Genomic DNA, 23,301 nt, shown 5'->3' with positions numbered 1-23,301 from the left:
CATCACTCATTGTACATATTTAAAATTAAGGAACAAAGCTTCCTTTCAGTTGTATATTACTGATACTTTAGAAAAGGCCTCCTTGCTCTGTTTCTCCCCCAACACCTGTCTACTCCAAGGTGTAACCTCTATCCTGAAATATTTTGAGGTACTCTTTTTTTACTTATATCCAATAAATATGCTTCACTAAACAATATGTTCTTTTGTTTATTTTAAATGTCAAATTCTATACAGTTTTCTACAGCTTGCCCTTCTCATTCAGCAAGATGTTTACAGAAAGTCATCTGTTAGTGTTTAGCTCTAATTCTGCAATTTTATTTTTTATTTTCATCAAACTTTTCTGAACCCTAATTATTTTCCTTGTCTGCTACCAAGACATTCCTGCAAATTTTTACAATTTCTATTTATTGTAGCCTTTGCAGCTATTTCAATTCAGTAGTAACCATGGGAATATTGTAATATTTTTAGGTTAAACCAGGTCAAGTAAATGCACTTAAGCAAACAGATGTGATCAGTCTGTTTTACCATTTAAATCTCTTTGGTGCTGAAAAAAATCACTATCATCACTTCAAATGTTAAGAGGTCGCTAACACTTGGTTTTATAATGTGAGTGACAATACCACATAAAGCAGAGGTATCACCTAAAATTTTCTTCTTTATAAATACCTATTTTTAAAATCTTTTTGTTATTGCACTGAAGATTAGAGTTATGGCAATTTATCTTATTTATTATAGAGAATAAGCTCTTATCTATTCTAACTAGTCTTGAATGTGTTTACTTTGCTATATTAACTCCCTTAGGCCATACTAACATGACTTAGCTATTAAATATTAAAACAGAATATTCTTTTATGAAATCATGCTCAAATTCTAGTATTCCCAGGTTATAAGCTTTAGTAAGTTATTGCCTAATTATTTAAACTCTAACTCTAATTATATAACCAAGGATAATTGGTTGTATCCAAATTTTCATTCATCTTTCATTTAACTTAAAAACCTAAGTTGAAATCAATGGACAGGGTTTTTAGCAAAGTAATAGCAAACCTGACTAAGTTAGGAAAGGAAATATAGAACAAAAGTTCTGTTACTGATTTTTTTTGCTGAGTGACCATATTAGAGTTTTACCCCTTTAGTTGAATTTGAAAATGATGAATTCTTGAATTTCCATGACATTAACTGTTGACTTACTGGTACTAGACAAGTTCTGCATGGTAGACATCTGTCATTTAGGCAGTTAAAAAGGATCTTTTATCCTTGCTTGAATTAAGGAAAGAGAAAAATGACCTACTTAAAAAAGCATTCCCTATCATAAATCAACACAGAGGAGTCAACATTCCCTATCATAAAGTAGATAAAAATTTCTCTTTGATCTGCCTTGTGCTTCATGATCATTATCTTGGTTGAGATTATTGGTAAACCACCCCCCTCTTCCAGTATATTTAGAGTTTAACACAGGATTATAGAAAAAAATGAAAAAGAACTCCTTTATTAATGATAAATTTAACATGTAAAACCCAAAGAAGCAATCCTTAATTGTAGAATTTTAGGCTTTAAGGTACAAATGAAAGGGAAAATTTTTAAAAAGCAGCATTTTCTTGACTGTCCTCCAATGAAATAGTCAGTTCTTTGACCCTTTTGGGCACTGGGGATTCTTGACCTAATTGTTGTTAGGAGGGTTACTATAAATAGTTTTGGCTTAGAGTTCCTTGACCATGGAGTTTTTCCTTTTTTTATTTTATGATATTAAAAGAAGTTATGGTGTCACTGTGGAACACAGTGACAAGAAGCACTCAGTTAGGTTCCCCATAAGCTCATCAGCTAAGGAATGCTATGAAATATCATGGATCTACAAGAACTAGAAAAGTGGAGGAGTTGGAGTTGGTCATTCTTTTCATATCCTAGAGATCAGACAGACCCAGAAGTTTAGGGCTAGCAATCAGTGAGGCAATCAAAGCTGCATGAAATGAGGCTCAGTCATGCTTCCTGTCATGGAGGCTCTCCTTAGGCTGAAATGGGGAGGTGGGCAGTGGTGGGTGGACTAGTAGCAGGTAGCATAGCTCTATGGTACCAGGATCTAGCTATGATGGGGAGTGAGGGACTATCTTGAGTGACAAAAAAGCGGTATATAGCTCAGGGATCAGCGGTGGTCAGTAAAGACCTTACTTTTACAACAATCCACTAGCAGGAAAGGACAGAACCTGTACCTGAAACTTGAGTATCAGTCCAAATCATGTGTCTATTCAACAACGGAATGGAATAAATCCCATACCTCAAGAGAAAACCTAGTCTAGTGCCATAATACTAGTCCAGGCTCCTTCAAGAAACATCTGCACGTCTACTAAAGGCCAGGCTAGAAGCTAGGCGTGTAACAGGAAACAAGATAATGGTTTCTTCCCTTACAAATCTTATACTCTCAACACTGAATCTGAGTATATTTCTTGATAATATGCATGTTCCAGAAACTTTTTAGAGACCTTTATGGAAATGGGTTTCAAATTTTTTTGTACCAAAATAAACTTCTTTTAATTGCATTTTCTCAGAACTCTTTGAAGTACATTTTAGAAGAAAACCAGTCTCATTCAAAGGAAATATTTCTTTTTTTTTTTTTTTTTGACAGGCAGAGTGGATAGTGAGAGAGAGAGACAGAGAGAAAGGTCTTCCTTTTGCCGTTGGTTCACCCTCCAATTTAGAAGAAAACCAGTCTCATTCAAAGGAAATATTTCTATAATTGTCTTCTTAAACTGAGGCAACACCTGAGTACCAACCAAGAGAGCTACCCACAGTCGCTTGTCTGCATGCAGTGCACATGTTTAAGTGTTTGCCAAGGTGGAAGTTTGACCCATTAAGCTTGAGCTTTCCAAAGTGATTCTATTTGTCAATTTTCCCATTAAGACTGTGTGGCATGGTTTCACAACAGCAAATCAAAGTAAGGCTGGTGATGTTGTGCACAATTATAATAGAAGTGGAATGGCTTAATTAGTAAAAAATTAACTAGCATGATTCCTATAAGTTAAAATGTACATATTTAAGGAGGCTTATTGTAACATTTATACCACTTATTTTATAATATACTAATTCGAATGTAAAAGTGAATGTAAATTACCAGAAATTAACATGCAATGTGAAGAAAAGTCCTTTTATCCTCTGCAACTGTAGCATTTGGCAGATTCAGGAATAAATAATCTTTTGTGGCAAGGGTATGCCTTATCAAACATATGCAGATCAGCACTAATTAATGCTAATTAAGGTTTCCTGTCTATCTAGTTGGAAAAACGTCCAAATGTTATGAAATCCAGTTAGTATGCCTATTACGCTAATTGTTTTATATGGGGTGGTTCTTAATTAAAATATGTAAATTGACCTTAATTGCTATATACTAATGGGGGTTCATGTTATCTCACTAAAAGTGACAAGATGGTGAGGAGGGGTACTTAAAAGACTAATTCTGATAAATCCTTAACTAAATGACCTTTACTCAAAATTAATTTTAATTGGAAGTTGGCAAAAGAAACATTTTTTCCTTCTTTGTTTCTTTCTAGTTTTAAGTAATGGAAGAATGTTACTCTGCTTTGTTAATACAGCTTTAGAAGCAGTTGTGGATTGTTAATTACACTTAACAAGCAAGTTAATTTTACTGTTTACTGTTTATAGTTATCAGGAAGTTATTGATATCCTCATTTCAATCTCAGAAAAAGTGACTTTTTTTCTCATTGAATGTGAATATGTAGTTACAGTCTTACAGGTGATTTGACCCAGTTAGTTTGTTAGACTGTGTTGAAGTTTGATGAGCTGGTAATAATAGTATGGCTAATTTACATTGCAATTACTTTTTAGAATAAAATATATCTCTGTTTACTTTATAAACCTTAACTCTTTTACAGCTGAACAAAGATTGGTAATACTTAGATTAAATAGACTGAAATGATATTTTCACATTTTTACCTATCATGTATTCATTATTTAATCACAAATTAAAATGTGTATGCCCAAAACCAGTGTTAATAAATGTAAGTAGTTTTCCTTTTTTTCACTTACGCTAAACCTAGAATTAATTATAGGTAGTAATTTAGCTAAAGCTAACAAATATTTTATTTTAGCCTTTCATTTGGAAGTAGTTTATGCTCAACTATAACTTAAAGTATATTACAAATGCCATAAAAATATGAGAAGACACTTGGTAAAATATTGTCCTATGGAAATGAGTATATAATAAAGATCATATGTTTTCTTTGTCACAAGAACACCCATTCTATTTCCTGTCTCACCAGGACATCGTGACAAATGTTTCACCCAGAATCATTCGGGGGACCACCTCTGGTCCCATGTATGGCCCTGGACAAAGCTCCTTCCTGAATATTGAGCTCATCAGTGAAAAAACGGCTGCGTATTGGTGTCAAAGTGTCACTGAACTAAAGGCTGACTTTCCACACAATGTAAGTGTGATTTAACATCTAAAACAAGTGAATTGGCATAAGTTGGTGAATGTTTATTTAAACAGCCAATTCGTAGGCTCATAAATATTAATGCATATAATATATTTTATTAAAGAATCTGCCAGTTGCTTTGCTGATGCATAGAAAGATAAAAAAGAAAGAAAAGCTCAAGAACTCATAAAAACCTGGACAACATGAGGCTTTGTTATAAATGGATGCCTTGCAGATGGAAGAAGTATCAACATACGCAGAAGGGAAAGAAATGAAATACTCATTTTATTGAGTTGGTTTTCACTGTATGTGGCTGGTATTTATGAAGGTGATGACCTCAGGACGAAATTGCAGATTATAAATCGTTTAAGATATAAACCTCCGACTGAAGCAGAATCTCTTCTTAAATAGTTGATTTATACTTTTTCAGTGGGAAATAAATTACCAAATAATTCAACACACATGCTAAATAAGTCAACTGTCTTGTAAAACCTTTTTCCCTTTTAAAGAACTATGCACAAATGTTGCAATAAAATCAGGCTTAAATATAATAGACACTATTTTCACTTCAGTAGTCTGTTTAGGGTTATGGTTAATGGTATTCATTCATTTTCTCCCTCCTTCTTCACCTCTTCTTTGCCTACACATTTTCTTTCTTCTTCTCCGTTGTCTTCTCCTTGTCTCTGATCTGCTAATTACTGGAGGCTGAGGTTTGGGGGTAGTATGTGTGTTTATGTTACAGGAAGACTTTTGTGCATATATGCTTCAAAGACAGAATAGGGGTGGTCTTTTGGTGGGACAGTTAAGAAGTACCGAGGCCGAGTTCCATCACTGCCTCTGACTCCTGCTTCCTAGTGGATACCCTGAGAAGCAACTCATGACAGTTCAAGTACTTGGGTTGTGGTCACCCATGTGGGAGACTCAGACTGTGTCTAGGGGTTTTAGCTGTGGTCTGTGCCTGCCCTGGCTGTTGAGGGTATTTGAGGAGTGAACCAGTGTATGAAAATTTTGTCACTGCGGTGTTGCAGGTAAAGCCGCCACCTGCAGCAGCTTGGGTATCACGTATGGGCCCAAGTTTGAGTCCCAGCTGCTTCACTTCTGATCTGGCTCCCTGCTGATAGACCTGGGAAAGCAGCGAAGGATGACCTAAGTGCTTGGGCCCCTGTACTCATGTGCTAACCCAAGAAAAAGCTCCTGACTCCTGACTCTGACCCACACAGTTCCAGGCTGTTGCAGGCAATTGGGAAATGAACCAATGTCATTGGTTCATGTGTCTATGTCTCTGATTTTCAAATAAATATAAACAAATTAAAAGACAAGAGATTGCTCAAACATTCTTATCATGAATTTTTAAAATATAATAAAATTTGCGTGTGTTTACCATTAAGCCAATAAACGTAGGCAGCACACAGTTGCCTTCTTCATTAAGTCTTTTCTCTTAGAGACAGCTCTAATTGTTCAGTATTCTCTCTTACCTTGAAACAAAATATAATCACCTAGAACACATTCAGTTTATGTTCCTCAAGACAGTTCTTTGGATGGGAAGACAACTATCAGGACTCATCTAAAATCCATAGCTTGTGCTCATTGGGAATGTTGTGCTTTCTAAGCTCTGTGTTGTAGAGGGTTTTTGTTTTCACAGGGTACAGTTGACTCTACATAACAGTAACTCTGAGCTATTTGTTTTGTAAAAGATCCACATCCTTTGAGAAACATTTCTCAGAATGACAAGATCGAAACCTAGTCAAGTATAAAAAGTAATATTGCTATGTATGTTAACTTGCTCTGGAGTATTAAATACTATGCTAGGTACTGAACACATAATATAATAATAATATTGTACCTGATACCTGTTATAAAAGATTTATATATATAAATATATAACTCATTTAATCTTTCTACAACCTTATTAGATAGGCATATTATGTTCTTAATTTCATAGATGTGGAAACTGAGGCACACAGAGGTTAGGTAACATGTGCCATGTTATATAACTTATATATGGCAAAGATAGAATTTGCACTGAAGTTTCCTTTTAGCCCATGCTCCTATCTCAGTAGTGTTTTCTGTTGCCCCTTTCTTTGTGGATTTTATTCAGTATGACTTTTTAATGCAACATAAGAATGGTATGAAATGTGGTTCTCCAAATACTGCTGCAGCACTGTTCAGATAAGCCAATGCATGTGAAAAACATCCCTTTTCCTGGAAAATAACTCCCACCAATGGCTTGTCTTAAATCCCCATGATGCTTTCTGCCCTCTTTTGGGCATGACTAAGATGTTACAGTGATGGGCATCAAGAAATGACAGAAAGCAGACAAAAAAGCTGAGATGAAACGCCTTGCTTTGTGATTCCATAGTCAGGTAGAAACAAACGACGCATTTTAAAGTTCATTTCAATTTCCCTGGCAGCAAGTTTCTTCTCTTATAATGGTTGTTCTGAGAAAACAATGTGTGATTTTCTTCTTTCTAATTTTTTCTCCAAATAGATTATAATCACTAATCCCTTTCTGTATTCTTAGAATTAATTTCTAACACTTTACTCTCCATATCAAGGTAACATTTTAAATACAATTAAAATGGCATTCCCATTTGAACCTGTAGAAGTAAAATGTGTGCACCTAGATATTGCCCTGCTGAGAGGAGAATATCTCCCACTGTTTTGGAATTATTCTGATGCCAAACCCAATGAGCTGAATGAAAAAAGGTGACCCTTCATTTTCCAAGTTTAATTATCACTCTCACTGGAGTTTTCCCACATCATTCTCAAGTGTGTGGCTGCTACCTTTAATGACAGGGATTGGATAATTCAACCCACTGTGGTAGCTTCTAAGCAAGGGCCAAGATTTCTAAAAAAGAAATTGTGTTGAGGGACATACAGGTCAGCTGATATCAGCTGTTAGTGTCTCTGTTTCTGGAGAGGATAGGCACTAGTTGACCATGAAGCAGAGCAGACAGATAAACAACATTTAATTTTTGATATGATTTTATTGTATTTATTTGAGAGGCAGCGAGACATAAGGAGGCAAGCAGACAGACGACAGAGACACTGGCTCACTACCCAAATGGCCATAATAGCTGGATCCAGGCAGGCAGGAGCCAGGAACTCAATGTAGGGCTACCCGTGGGTAGCAAGGACCCAATTACTTGTCGCCACCAGCTTTCAGAGTCCACTTTAGCAGGCTGTTGGGGTCAGGATCTGGAATCGGGTATGAAACCAAACACTCTGATGTAGGATATGGGTTTCTTAACTGACATCCTAACCACCAGGCTAAAAGCCTACCCCTGAAGAACATTTTGAGTGCAAAGGTAACAAGACTGCCTGAATATAATATAAGTGTTTGTCTTTAGGCTATCATAGCTTTATATCAATGCCTATACTTTTATTAGACTCCTGCTTCGTTTTCAAGGTTTGCTTTTATTTATCTGTGAATTGTATCTGGCACACTGATAATTGTAGTGATGATTTATTAATAAGTTTTATTCCAAAGCTGATATTTTGCAGAGCTTATTATGAAATATACTGTATTAAGTAGGGTTTACAGAAATCAATTTTAAGTGTGGCCTTTCATTCTCACTTCAAAAAATCATGTAAGTCATGTGTTTTAGACATTGGAAAATTTTTTTTTGACTTTTATTTAATGAATATAAATTTCCAATGTACAGCTTATGGATTACAATGGCTTCCCCCTCGCATAACTTCCCTCCCACCCACAAGCCTCCCCTCTCCCGCTCCCTCTCCCCTTCCTTACACATCAAGATTCATTTTCAATTCTCTTTATATGCAGAATATCAATTTAGTATATATTAAGTAAAGATTTCAACAGTTTGCACCCACATAGAAACACAAAGTGAAACATACTGTTTGAGTACTAGTTATAGCATTAAATCAAAATGTACAGCACATTAAGGACAGAGATCCCACATGAGGAGCAAGTGCACAGTGACTCCTGTTGTTGACCCAACAAATTGACACTCTAGTTTATGGCGCCAGTAACCACCCTAGGCTCTCGTCATGAGTTGCCAAGGCTATGGAAGCCTTCCAAGATTGCCGACTCTGATCATATTTAAACAGGTCATAAAAGACAGGGTGAGGATAGTAACCAATGATCCTAAGAGTGGCATTAACTAGGTCTGAATAATTATACAGCAATAAGTGGGGAAGAGGACCATCAGTACACACAGGTTGGGAGTAGAGCCATTGGAGGTAGAGTAGAGGTTATGATTACAAAGGAATGAGGCCCAAGTGCGCTAGACAGGGTCTAGAACAAAGGACAGAGTCATTATTAGAGGAGCTAAGAAAGGTGCTGTCTAAGCTACAATTAAGTTTTCTGATTGAGAGGCAAATAGAACCTGACAGAAGGGGCTTGATAATAATCTGTTGGGCTTTATTTAGGCCTTGTAAGTTAAGAGGCCCAGACCTATCTATCTCTTCACATGGGGTACATCCTAAGGGAGGTGTGAACCTCCTAGGGGAAGGCACTCTGTTGACTTTCATTACTTGGCTGGCCTGGGAGGAGAGCTGGCCAGGTAAAGGCAGGAGGCATCTCTAACAAGAAATTGACAGTTCTGCCTGCAATGTTGCTGACCCTACTTAACCATCCCCTCAGCTGCAGAGGTCACTTTGGAAGTTGGGCTGAGTGAAGGGCTTTTCAGCTTAGAGCCAATAAGATCTGTGGCTCTGACCTGGGCATCCTTCGACTCCAGGGCAGGTCCATTTCCAGTGATCCAACTCTTGGCAGAGCTGCCAGGGCTCTTCACAAGCTGACTTCTGCTGAAGCCCAGCCTTACCACATTGAAAGCCACGGCAGTGGACTGGCCTGTTGGGTCTGCTTGAGGGCAGATCACTGTACAGATCAGCCATTAATAGGCCTGCCACCCATTGCTTCTGATGCCTAGCTTTCTTTTCCTCCTGGTTTGTGTTAAAGCAGACCAGAGGATGCAAGTCAAGGGAGTGCCCGTTTCCCATCTCTAATCTTCGGTGGCCTGAACTACAAGTCTATAGTCACAGGCATGTTCTGTAGTTGTTTTCTAATAAAATTTTCTAAGGTAGACAATGCTCATGAGGAAAATTATATTCTCACTTAAAAACTTTGTTTCCCTTTGGTCTGAAAGGGAGGTTTTTTCTACTTACTGTATACTTCGCTGATGGCGAAGTAAATCTAGCTATGAGATTATTATTTAAGTTCTTATTTTGGATATGCTATTACAGAAAAATGTTAGCCATCTCTTTTATAAGGTCTAAAGATTAAATTTTGCTTCCTACAGATTCCTTCATAATAGAATTAGTTTCCTACCTTGAAGAGAATAGAGAAATGAAAGAACAAGTTGGGCTTAGAATAGAGAAATGAGGGAGCAAGTCCTAGATCGCTTGCTGACAATAGCAGTATCACATGAATACTTAGCAAACAGTTTCAACCATTAGATAACAACTTAAGAAAACATTTACCAGAAGGTCCAATGCCTTCTATAAATTTTAAGAATCATGTATTTGAAAACACCTCTTAAATATCTAACATGGTGTAGTTTGTTTAACCAGTAAACTTAAGCACAACCATATAAAATGTTTTTAGTTTCTTTCTACCAACAAGTATAAAACATATGATGCAGAGATTCAGGTCACACGAATTAAAATGTATCTTTGATTAATTTTAGCAGCTTAAATTTATGGACAATCTTATCTATAAGCCAATTAAAATAAAATTCTTAATAAAATTTTCCCATGTGGACATACAATATGTACACACATAACATAATAGACCAATATAGCAATTTTAATACTAGCTTTTAAAATCTTTAACTCTTTTTGTAGATTGCCAATTGATTTGAATTGCTTTTTGTTTTTAGTAACCTCAGTTAACCATACTTTCTCTCAGTTGGTACTGTTAATACATTATTGGCTTCATCTGTTTACAGAGCCATCCCAAAGTACTGAATACAATAGAAGTGGCTGGAAAAAGTCCATAGGAACCTATAGGAGGTCAGCTAAACCCAGAACCAACAACGCTTTAGTTTTATGAGCAGCACATCATATATAACTGTGGATGACAAAAGACTTTAAGTTGCCATGTTTAAAATTATAAACTCATCAGCCAACAAGGGGCACTTGCTTACTTCACAGTATTTTTGAAAGCACCTGTAGAATTTTACAAGTATTTAACCCTTTAGGCCTCTGGGGCTTTCTCATTAAGGTAACTATCATGTCTAGTAACACAAGATCATTAGACTTTTTAATTCTCAAACATTTGTATTAATAACATTTTCCATTATAGAAACTTAAAGTTTGGTACCACATCACATCTTGACAGTCCTTCTAATATAATCCAAATAGCCCGATTAGTTGGTGTCTCTATAAGATGAGAGAAATAGGTCCTTCGATTTTTTTCAGTTGGGTCCAAACTAGAAAAACCAAAGTCCAAGATTTACTGGAAATTTTAGAGTCCAGATTGTTTGAAACTTTGATTTTTTGAATGCCTGTCAAGAATGCCAAGAAGGCTCAAAATCCAAAAAATCTGGTTGAAATAAGATTCCTTAAAATCATGACATAACATAGACCCAATTTGATCATTGCTGCAAGGTGATTATTCAAATCTTTGAAAATAAGCACATATTTAAATAACCCATAGCTCTTAATAAAAATTCAGCTGTTTTTGAACAATTAGAATTTAACAGACATCAAGAGAACATAATAGATTACTTTAACACATTGCTTTAACAGAGCATCAGAGTTTAATTCTATGTCAAAGAGAAATTGAGCTTCCTGTGATCTTTTGCTGTGAGGTTTCCTTCCTTTACCTTCTATCATATTGATGACCATGTTTCTGTGTTCCTGTGTGTAACACTTCTTTAAGCATCTTTTGCAGGGCAGGATGAGTGGCAACAAATTCTTTCAATTTCTGTTTGCTATGAAAGGTCTTTATTTCACCTTCATTCACAAATGAGAGCTTTGCAGGATATAATATTCTGGGCTGGCAGTTTTTCTCTCTTAGTACCTGGGCTATGTCTCGCCATTCCCTTCTAGCTTGTAGGGTTTCTGATGAGAAGTCTGCTGTGAGTCTAATTGGAAATTCTCTGAGAGCAATCTGACATTTCTCTCTTGCACATTTTAGAATCTTTTCTTTATGTTTCACTGTGGTGAGTTTGATTACAATGTGTCGTGGTGAGGATCTCTTTTGGTCATGTTTATTAGGGGTTCTATAAGCTTCCTGTACTAAGATGCCTCTGTCCTTCTCCAAACCCGGGAAGTTCTCTGCTGGTATCTCACTGAAAATGCCTTCTAATACTTTCTCCCTCTCCATGCCTTCAGGAACTCCTAGAACCCGAATGTTGGGTTTTTTAATAGTATCCTGTAGATTCCCAAAAATATTTTTTAGATTTCTAATTTCTTCTTCTTTTCTTTGGTTTGCCTGTTTCCTTTCCTGTTCTCTGTCTTCTAAGTCTGATATTCTCTCTTCTGCTTCGCCCATTCTGTTTTTAAGGCTCTCTAATGTGTTTGTCATTTGATCTATTGAATTCTTCATTTCATTATGATTTCTCATCACTAGCACAGTTTTTTGTTCTACTAGTTGTTTCATTTCATTTTGATTCCTCCTTAATATTTCATTTTCATGAGAGAGATTTTCTATCTTGTCCATTAAGGATTTCTGTAGTTCAAGAATTTGTTTTTGAGAACTTCTTAATGATCTTATCAATTTTTTTAGAGCTGCTTCTTGCATTTCTTCGATCTCATCATCTTCATAATCTTGAATTGGGGTGTCCTTTTCATCTGGGGGCGTCATAGTGTCTTCCTTGTCCTTGTTACCTCGGTTTTTGCGTTTGTTGTTTGGCATGTTGGAAATATTTGGTTTCTTCACTGTGGTGTTTTTTTCTTGTTATCCTATGAATCTATATTAAGGCTTTCGGTGGAGCCTTAGAGGCTTGAGATGAGTGTGGACTGAGAGCTGTGTTTGGTTCCTCAGGGTTGAGGGTGTGTCAAAGATGACACTCCCAGGTTAGGTGTGGTAAATCTCTCTCTCTTTTTCTTTTTGATTCAAACGGGACTTAATTCCACACAGCTGAACGTAATTGGAGGTAGTTGGCAGGCGAATGATATACCCACAGGAGCCAGAGATCAGAAGCTCTTTCCCAAGGACCACACAGGGAATCTGTGCTGCCCTCAGTGTGGGCTCCAATTCTCCTGCAGTCTCCCACTGGGTTGCCAAGTTAGATCCTAATCTCCTGTTATTTCACCCGTCCCCCGCAGAGTCAGGTTTTTCTGCTAGGCTCAGGGCCGGTGCAGACCTGAGGTCACCCTGCTTATGACGTATGTCCAAAATGGCGCCTGCTTTTGTCTTGCTCGCCTTTAAGAGGTGAGCGGAGAGAAAGAAACTTGTGTCTGTATTGGTGTCTTTTTTTTTTCTCTCTCTCTCTTCTAGTTAGCCTGGTGAACTTTTCCCCACGGAGTTTCAAGCCTCGTTCCCTCTAGTCTCCTCTTTCTGCTTGCCCCCCGGTGTCTCGGGCTATTAAGGTTTGGCTCACTTCGCGTTCCAGCGCTGGTGTGTCGAGTCTGCCGCTGGTGTCCCAAACTTGGGCTCCCATGCTCTCCACGCAGGTCCACTGTGAATCACTAGTTCCAGAAGAGTTTCCTCTGCTGTTTCTTCCCCTACTCTTCCTTGACCCTGCAGTATCTCCACTTTTATTAAACCGTCTCTTCCTGGAGTATCAGTATGCTCCCTTCCTATTCTGCCATCTTGCCGCTCCCTCCAAACTTTTTTTTTCTTTTTTTTTTTTTTTTTTTTTTTGACAGGCAGAGTGGTTAGTGAGAGAGAGAGACAGAGAGAAAGGTCTTTATTTTTGCCGTTGGTTCACCCTCCAATGGCTGCTGCAGCCGGCGCATCGTGCTGATCGGAAGCCAGGAGCCAGGTGCTTCTCCTGGTCTCCCATGCAGGTGCAGGGCCCAAGCACTTGGGCCATCCTCCACTGCCTTCCCGGGCCATAGCAGAGAGCTGGCCTGGAAGAGGGGCAACCGGGATAGCAACCGGCGCCCCGATCGGATGCCGGCGCCGCAAGGCGGAGGATTAGCCTGTTAAGCAACGCGCCGGCCTGACTTTGGAAAATTTTTTCACAAAAAAAACCACAGGCTGTACTTTGAGTGCACCAAATTAGTGAGCAGAGATTGACATTTCCTATCATTTGGCAGCTAAAGGAAGAGTTGATCAAAAGGTAGAGATTTAGCAGTGACCAAGCTTGTGAAGATAGAAAAGGGAATGATAGTTCTGTTAGAAAAATTAATAAAGAGCACCTGAAATATATTTTTATTGCAGCACACCTCATTTCAGCTGAAACTCTCAGGTAAATACTGAGAGGTCAACACTATACACATTAAGTTTGAATTGACTAAAGAAGTTGATCTTCATCAGTATTCTTGAGGATTCTTTATTGACCAACATCCTGTAAATACAGAGTTTTTGACTTTTTACCTGTTCCAAGGACTCCTAAAGCAACCAGGTGAAACCCAAGAGCCTCCTCCTAAGTTTTTGAAAATGTCTTAAACATACATGGTATAATATTATGCATTCCTCTATATTCAGGCACTGAATGACATAATGTAGTAGCAGGTCTACTAACAACCATAGTTGTGATGTACATCAGTATAGGTGCTTCAAATATCTGTAACAACGGTGCTCTGATTTTCTGTGATTTCTGTTTGTGCAAAGTTATAGGATATCCAGAATGCTAATATGATTTGTTGCATTTATGATTGAGGAATACTATGTTTTTTGGGGTTTTGGTACAAAACAAAGGTCTAATTTTTTTTCCATCTAAGTTCATAGATTTTCTCTATTCTATACAAAGTCCTATGGACACCAAGTTATGAACTTATGTCCATTGGCTCTCAATTCTGAGTGCACATTAGAATCTTCTGGAGAGCTTCCCAAAGAGTTTATGGGTAGGTGCTATTCTACTTCAGTTGCTTCAGAAATTCTGGTATGAATTCATTTGCATTGTCCATGTAATTGCATGTATGTGTGTGAATTTTTATAAAGCTTAAAAATTGATTCTATTGTACTCATAACCAACATTAGTCATGTTCCTTGACATATAAAAATAACTATATATAAAACTCTCATGTCAAAATATTTTATACATGTCACACACTGTACCTTATGTATATTTGTGAAGCAGAGATTTTTTTCCCATTTTACACATTAGGAAACAGATATTTGCAAATATTGACTGTTCCTAGTAACTCAAATAGTTAGGAAAGGCACAGGCCTGGAAACCTTCAAAGAGGTTTCATTGCATTTGAACAAAAATAACTGGAGCAATTAAGAATATATCTTGTTCTGGTCCTTCTTTATCCACTCTCTTAAGTGGGCTTTCTCAAAAATGTAAAGATTTTTGAAAATAAAATAAAGCCTTTTCATTTGACAAAGCAATTTTTCACCAAACAATTATTATTTTGTTCTTAGTCCCTTCCTGGATATTTTATAGCCCAGTTCTTATTGCTTTGGAAGGACGTAGCTATCTGTGGAAAACAATGTTAACAGTCTAGTGCTGTGGTTTAATAGGCTAAGCCTCCCTCTGTGGCACCTGCATCCCATATGGGCACTGGTTCCAACCAAGTTCTCTGCTTATGAATTGGGAAACAGTGGAAGATGGTCCAAGTGCTTGAGCCCCTGTATTTACCTGGGAGACCTGAAAGAAGCTCTGGCTCCTGACTTTAGATAGGTTGAGCACTGGTCATTGTGGCCATTTGGAGAGTGAACCAGAGATGGAATACCTCTCTCTCTGTGTCTCTCTGTAACTCTACCTCTCAGATAAATAAATCTGAAAAAATAAATCAATAAAAAAAAAGAAAACAATGTCAGTGAGTCAATTTAGACCTAGATTTCAACTGTCATCTTAAACTCTGTATTTAAAAATAGGAAAGTTAAAGGATTGAATCAGCTCTATGTATCTTCTGGGAAAGGAAGATGCTCATTGTTGACCAGTGGATATTCATTACTCCAAAGTACCTGCATGGCCCTCTTAGATCTCCCAGGAACACTGACTCAGCAAAAGTCAGTTTTCTATTCCTCAAAGTTCTACTCATTAGAAATAGGGGCGCTTTTGTTATCCAACTTGTTTAGAGATTTAAATGTAGTTGCAGATAGAAATTAATGTCTGTTGCAAGGCCAGCAATGACCACTACAAAGGTGTTACTTCTGCTTTCTTATCCCAGAACAGGCAACATACCAACATCACTTTAGAGCCTGCGACCTCTCCTCATATCTCACGGAAGGTACTTCTCAAAGAAAATAGATGATTCTGTACTGAAGCTACCCTCACTTTGTTCCCTCTGCATTTTTTTGAGTTTGTCAAGTCTGTTTTTACTGATTTCTACATGTTTCCATGCTGATTTGTTTTAAATAAAATAGGAAATTACTGGAGCGGTTACTGTGGGGAAGGCTAGCAGATCCCCAGGAAATGTTTCCCTGCCGTGATTTTCTATCACAATTTATGAATTCTAGATGTCATTGATACCTACTTCCCAGCCTCCCATTTTTGCAAAAATCCAGGCTAGATCTTAACAGAATATCTAGTGACATCAATTTATTGGTTTTTAAAAAAAGAGCTGTCTAGTTTACAAAAAATAGAAATAAGACTAAATCGTAATAGTAGAAATTTAAAAAGTAGTGAGATTAAAGTACTCCCTGTTCAGTTATCCTAATAAATCTGTGTTTACTTCCCAAGAGTTGATATAGTAAGATTAAGGGCAGAGAATTGAAAATCAGAATGGATTAGAATTTCAGCCGATCCTCCGGCTTGCTGAATCTCTTGGCCTCAACTCCTCTTCTGTGTGATAACCAAGACCTATCATTAGAGACAATTGTAAAGATTAAATTGTGGCTGGCGCCGTGGCTTAACAGGCTAATCCTCCACCTTGTGGTGCCGGCACACCGGGTTCTAGTCCCGGTTTGGGCGCCGGATTCTATCCCGGTTGCCCCTCTTCCAGGCCAGCTCTCTGCTATGGCCCGGGAAGGCAGTGGAGGATGGCCCAAGTGCTTGGGCCCTGCACCTGCATGGGAGACCAGGAGAAGCACCTGGCTCCTGGCTTCGGATCAGCGCGATGTGCTGGCTGCAGCGGCTATTGGAGGGTGAACCAACGGCAAAAATGAAGACCTTTCTCTCTGTCTCTCTCTCTCACTATCCACTCTGCCTGTCAAAAAAAAAAAAAGTTAAAAAAAGATTAAATTGTATATTTCATATCATATTTTGACACATTGCAACTCTTTACTACTATTAATTGTATTGCATAAAATACTTTTATGCATTTACCTTTTATTCCTTTTTTGAAATAATTTTTTCAATGATACATTCCAAAAAAGTAGATATGGCAAATCAAAGGTAACATGTTTACAGTTCTTGAAGTACATTGCTTAATTGATTTTTTTTCTAAATTAAAAAAAAAATTTAATAGGCAGAGTTAGATAGAGAGAGAGGGAGACAGAGAGAAAGGTCTTCCTTTTCCATTGGTTCACCCCCCAAATGGCCGCCACGGCCGGCACGCTGCGCCAATCTAAAGCCATGAGCCAGGTGCTTCCTCTTGGTCTCCCACAAGGGTGCAGGGCCCAAGCACTTGGGCCATCCTCCACTGCCTTCCTGGGCCACAGCAGAGAGCAACCGGGACAGAATCCGGTGCCCCAACTGGGACTAGAACCCCGGGTGCTGGCACCACAGGTGAAGGATTATCCAAGTGAGTCGTGGCTCTGGCCATGCTTAATTGATTTTCAAACATTTTTTGAATTCATACTTTATATATATGATATTATTTCAGAAAGTTGTCAATTTAAAATTAAAGACAAACTCACTATAGATAATTTTTAGAGATTCTTCTGATTTGAATTAGTTGTACATTATACAGCAAGTAATGTCTTCCTACTCCTTGTATAATGTTTTCTTCATTATACTTAGTTGCAGTCATATAATTCATTTATTTGACTTCACAGATTCCAATTAAAACAATACGTAATGGTAATGATATTTTCTTCATGTAATGATGAAGCAAGGAAAAGTTAAGATGTGTTTAATTCTATAAAACAAAAGCAGGGAAAAATAAATCCAAATGTATAACATAGCTCACAGTTCTGTGACTTATTTATAGCAACATATGCCCTAGTATTTTTTAAGATAGTATATTCCTAGTTCTTTAAAAGAAAATTTAAGGTACAGCCTAGATGGAATAATACCTGCTTTTATTCTTGTAAGAAACAATAACAAAAAAACTTAGTAAATATACAAAACAGTAATTTTAAGACCTTGAATTTCAGTAGGTCAAGGACAGTGGTCATTGAAAGGTAGGGAACAAAGGAGAAGACTCTGTTACTGCCTCAGAGACAGTCCAGATCCTGAGCTGAGGAGACACTACAGGGTTCCATGACAAAGGTGACAAGAATTCACAAGATAAGAATATTAGAAGGGAAGAAGCTGCATGTATAAGAACCCTAGAAATCTTCTTGGAAGCCATGTTGAGCATGCCATTTAGTACAGAAAAGCTCATGAATGCAAGTAAACAATGAGAGAATGAAGAAGGGGTCTGTCAACATGGATTAGAAGGAGTAGGACTTGATTCTTAAACAGATCTGGAAATACAGCCAGATTAGAAAACTTCATGATCATGAGCATTGGGCACAGTACAAATAAGACTCATATTTTAGTTTGGGTAAAAAAATTAACCTTAGCCTGAACATTGCTTTGATCATGCTCAGAAAACCTTAAAATCAAGAACTACCAGATCAAAATGTTTGCAAATACCAACTGCAACCCAGAACAAAACTCAAGAATATAGGAATGCAAAAATACATAGTACCAAACAAGGTAAAAGTCACAGTACCTTGCATCCAACCAAAAAGTATTAGCATATAAAAGAAGAGGAAAATGTAATCCATAATGAAGAAAATAAATCAATTAAAATCAACCCAGACCTTCAAACACTGTTAGAAATAGCAGACAAGTACATGAAAACTGTTATTATATCTCTATTCCATCTGTTCAAAAACCTAAAACATGGAAAACAGCTTTACAAATTGAAATCAGATTTCCAGAGATAAAAACTACAATGAGTTGAAAAATGCTCTGGAATTTATACAGAGCAGATAAGGCCTTGCAGAAGACATTCTTAGTAAACTTAAAAACGCAGCAATTAAAACATCTAAAATGAAGTACATACATACACACACACACACACACAGAGAGAGAGAGAGAGAGAGAGAGAGAGAGAGAGAGAGATGCCACTAGTGATATGGGACAACTACAAGAAGACTAATATATATGTAATTTGAGTTCCCATGGAGAGACACAGAACAAACATATTTGAAGAAATAATAATCCAGAGTTTCCAGTTTTGCTGAAAGCTACAACTGCCATCCATGTTCACCTCCTTCCAATAAAAGCAAAGAAATTTCACAAGCAGCATAGTGTATGGATGCCATATTATTTGATATATAGGTATTCATATTGTCTTCACTAAATATATCCCTTATATAATAATATAACATTTGTTCCTCATTTTATAATCTTTGCTATGACTCCAACATTGTGTGATATATATATATATATATCCATCCCTGTTTCCAAAATGATTTATTTTGAAATATATTATAATGTATTTTTATGCATGTATATGTGTGTATGAAGCAAATATGTCAGAATGTTAAATCTATATGTGCTAATTTAACTATTTTTCTGCATTTTTCAAAATACTTTAAATAAAAAGACAAAAAAGAAGCATGAAAAACACTAAAGCAGTTCAATATAATCAAACTAGTGATTAGGAGAAAATCTTAAAAGCAGTCAGATAAAAAAAGATATGTCCTATACAAGGGAACAATTATCAAGGTTACCACTGTGGTTTGTTGCCAGAAATAATGCAAGCAAAAGACAGAGAAACAACACAGTTAAAGTGCTCAAATAGGGGCAGGAATGTAGCCTAATGGTTAAGATGTCTGTATCCCATGTTAGATAACTACATTCAATACCTGGTTCCAATTCTTGCCTCTCTCATCCTGTTAATACAGATCCCAGGAAGCAGAGTTGATAGCTCAAGTAATTGGGTTTCTGCCTTCCACAAGGGAGGCATAGATTTTTTTCATCATTCCTGATTTACAGACCAGCCCAGTCCTAATCATTGCAAACACTTGAATAGCAGCAGATGGAACTCCCTCTCCCTCTGCTCTCTCTCTCCCTCCCTCTATTTCTCTCTCTCTTTCTCTCAAAGATTTATTTATTTAGTTGAAAGAGTTACAAAGAGGCAGAGACTTAGAGACACAGAGAGCGAGCGAGTTGGGGGGAGTCTCCCATCTGCTGGTTCACTTCCCAGATGGCCACAACAGCCAGAGCTGGGCCAATCCAGAGTTAGGAGCCACCTCCAAGTCTCCCACATGAGTGCAGGGGCCCAAGGAGTTGGACCATCCTCTGTTGCCCTCCCAGGCCATAGCAGAGAGCTGGATCAGAAGTGGAGCAGCCAGGACTGGAACTGGTACCCATATGGGATGCCAACACTGCAGGTGGCGGCCCCACCTGCTATGCCACAGTGCCAGACCCTCTCTCTTTTTCTTTCTTTCTCTCACTCACTTTCTCTCTGCCTCTCAAATAAATAGAATAAGTAACATTGAATTGTAATGTAGATGAGTGAAATTGACATTTTGAGATTTGATTGTTGTTTATAGCCCTTGTCTATACTCTTGAGGAACAATAGTTTTTCTATTTATTATTTGTTGAATCCTTTATTTGGTGGAGGGCTTAAATATGTGATTTAAAGAAAATTCTAAAAATATCATTGTAAAACTTAAAAGAAAAATAATAAGGGGAGAAAGTAGGATTGGAGAAAGAGGGAGAGAAGAGTGAGAAGTATCATGCTTTTAAATGGCTATTCAATATAGATCTAGAAGTTTTAGCCAGAGCCATTAGGCAAGAAAAAGGAATGAAAAGGATACAAGTTGGAAAGGAAGAATTCAAATTCTCCTGGTTTGCAGATAATAGGATCCTATATATATGGTTACCAAAATACTCCACTAAAAGACTATTGGGACTCATAAGAGAGTTTGGTAAAGTTGCAGGATATGAAATCAACACATAAGTCAATAGCTTTGTACACATAGTCAGTGCCATGGCTGAGAAAGAATTTGTAAGATCAGTCCCATTCACAATAGCTACAAAAATTTTTAAATAACTTGGGATAAATTTAGCCAAGAATGTGAAAGATCTTTACAACGAAAATTACAAAACATTAAGGAAAAAAATAGAAGACACAAAAAAATGGAAAATCTTGCATGTTCCTGGTTTGGAAGATTTAATATCATGAAAATGTCCTTACCACTCAAAGCAATTTTTTAAATTTTTTATTAAGATTTTATTTGTTTACTTGAAAGAATTATAGAAAGGTGGAGGCAGAGAGGGAGGCAGAGAGAGGTCTTCCATCTTCTGGTTCACTTGCCAGATGGCTGCAATGGCCAGAGCTGCGGCAATCTGAAATCAGGAGCTAGGAGCTTCTTCTGGGTCTCCCATGTGAGTGCAGGTGCCCAAGGACTTGTGCCATCTTCTGCTTTCCCAGGTCATAGCAGAGAGCTGGATCTGAAGTGGAGCAGCCAGGACTTGAACCAGCACCCATATTGGATGCCAGCACTGCAGGTGGTGGCTTTACCCACTACACAATAGCTCCAGCCCTCCAAAGCAATTTAAAGATTCAATGTGATCCCAAACAAAATACCAAGGGCATTCTTCTCAGAGCTAGGGAAAATGAAGTTAAAATTCATATGGAAGCATGGAACCCCAAATAGCTACACCAATCTTAAACAACCAAAACAAAGCTGGAGACATCAAATACCAGATTTCAAGACATAGAAAGGGCAGTTATAATTAAAACAGCCTGATACTGGTACAAAAAATGGATGTGTAGACCAATGGAACAGACTAGAAACCCCAGAAATTAATCCATGCATCTGTAACCAATTGATCTTTGATAAAAAGAACTAAAATTGATCCATGGAGAAAGAACAGTCTCTTCAACAACTAGTGCTGAGAAAATTGGATCTACATGTACAGAAGTGTGATATAAGACCCCCACCTTACACCTTACACAAAAGTCAAACTATAAATAAGTCAAGGATCTAAATTTACCACCTGATACCATTAAATTACTAGGTGAAAACTCTACAAGATATTGGCCTATGCAAAGACTTCTTGAAAAGGCTCCAGAAGCAAGGCAATAAAAGCAAAAATAAACAAATGGAATTACATCAAGCTAAGAAGTTTCTGCACTGCAAAGGAAACACTCAAGAAAGTGAAGAGGCAGTTGACAGAATGGGAGAAAATATTTACAAATAGGCTACTGAGAAAGACTTAATATCCAAAATATATAAAGAGCTCAGGAAATCCCACAAAGATAAAACAGACAACCCAGTCAAAAATGGGCAAAGGATATGGACAGGCATTTTTTTTAAGGATGAAATGCAAATGTCCAACAGACACATGAAAAAATGTTCAGGATCGCTAGCCATCAGGGAAATACAAATAAAAACCATAATGAGGCTTAACCTCACCCAGCTCCCCCACTGGATGGCTATCATCCAAAGATCAAAAATGTATTCATTCATAGATGTCAGGATCATCTATTTAGTAAAGTCACTGATGCATACAAAAGAACTTGTTTGATTTACGGGAACAGCCAGCTAGCCCAGAAGCTGTTATTTTCAACATTTTTTTAAAAATGCATTTAAATACTCTTTATCTTTATTTCTGAGAGATTTGGTAACCTCTTAATTTTGGCACTTTAAATTTTGGCCTTACTCACCTCATCCTAGAATTGGCCCTGCCTACAGACTGCTTTAAATAATGAAAGATTAGCAAGGATGTGCGATATAAGATCAACTCATAAAAATCAATTGTATTTTCATATATATGAGCAATAGACAACTGGAGATTGAAATACATATTCATAATAGCAGAAAAAGCATGAAATAGGAATAAATCTGACAAAATACATGAAAGACAGAAACATTGGAAATGATAATACATTATTGTGAGAAATTAAGGATAGGTTTAACAAGTGGAAGGATGCACTTAGTCCATAAAAGAGAGAAGTGAATACTGTTAAGATGCCAGTTCTTCCCATATTTGTGGATAAAATGAAGTCACAATCCAAATATTAGGAGTTATTTTTGCAGAATTTGATGTGTTGTTTCTAAAATTCACATGAAAGTGCAAAGGACTTACAAAACAACTTGAACAAAATTTGAAGTCAAATTCTTTGATCTCAAAACTAAATTTAAAATTACACTAATTAAGATACTATGTATTGGCATAACAAGGGACAAGTATATTAATGAGCATAACAGTCCTTCAAAAAATCCACAATTAGTTATGTGAAGAACAGACTTAACAAAGATCCAATAAAGCAATTCAGTGGGCAAAATATAGTCTTTCTAACAAGTGATTCTGGAAAATGTAGGTAGTCATATATAACAAAAAAGTAAACCTTGATTCATATCTCTCATGATACATATATACTGCCTCAAAATAGTTCTTCACTTACATGAAGGAGCTAACACTTCTTGAAATCATAGGAGGAAATCCTTATAACCTTAGATTACATGATTATTTTAGATAACTTACCAAAATTATCATCCTTGCAAAACAAAAATGTGATTTTTATCCAAATAGAAAATTTTGCTTTCAAATACTTTGCTTAGTAAAATTAAAATATAAACCAAACAGTATGAGAGAAAATATTTGCAAATCACAAATCTGATAAATAACTACTAGAGAAGTTATTTAAAGAACTTCAAAAACCCAGTAAAACAAAAACACAATAACTCTCACTGCTCTGAGTAAAAAATTTGAACAGACACTTCACTAAA

At 37.0% G+C, this 23,301-nt stretch overlaps 1 protein-coding gene across 1 annotated transcript in view; it reads left to right on the top strand.

Moving 5' to 3' along the window:
• Positions 1–23,301, top strand: part of DPYD (dihydropyrimidine dehydrogenase) — a 1,003,571-nt gene that overhangs the window by 555,503 nt on the left and 424,767 nt on the right. The window contains exon 14 of the mRNA XM_062191802.1: positions 4,269–4,433. Within this exon, the coding sequence (XP_062047786.1) occupies positions 4,269–4,433 (165 nt within the window). The remainder of the gene's footprint in view (positions 1–4,268; positions 4,434–23,301) is intronic.

Source organism: Lepus europaeus, chromosome 5 (assembly GCF_033115175.1).
Source record: "Lepus europaeus isolate LE1 chromosome 5, mLepTim1.pri, whole genome shotgun sequence".
Classification (NCBI taxonomy): Eukaryota; Metazoa; Chordata; class Mammalia; order Lagomorpha; family Leporidae; genus Lepus; species Lepus europaeus.
This window is presented reverse-complemented; position numbering and strand designations above follow the sequence as displayed.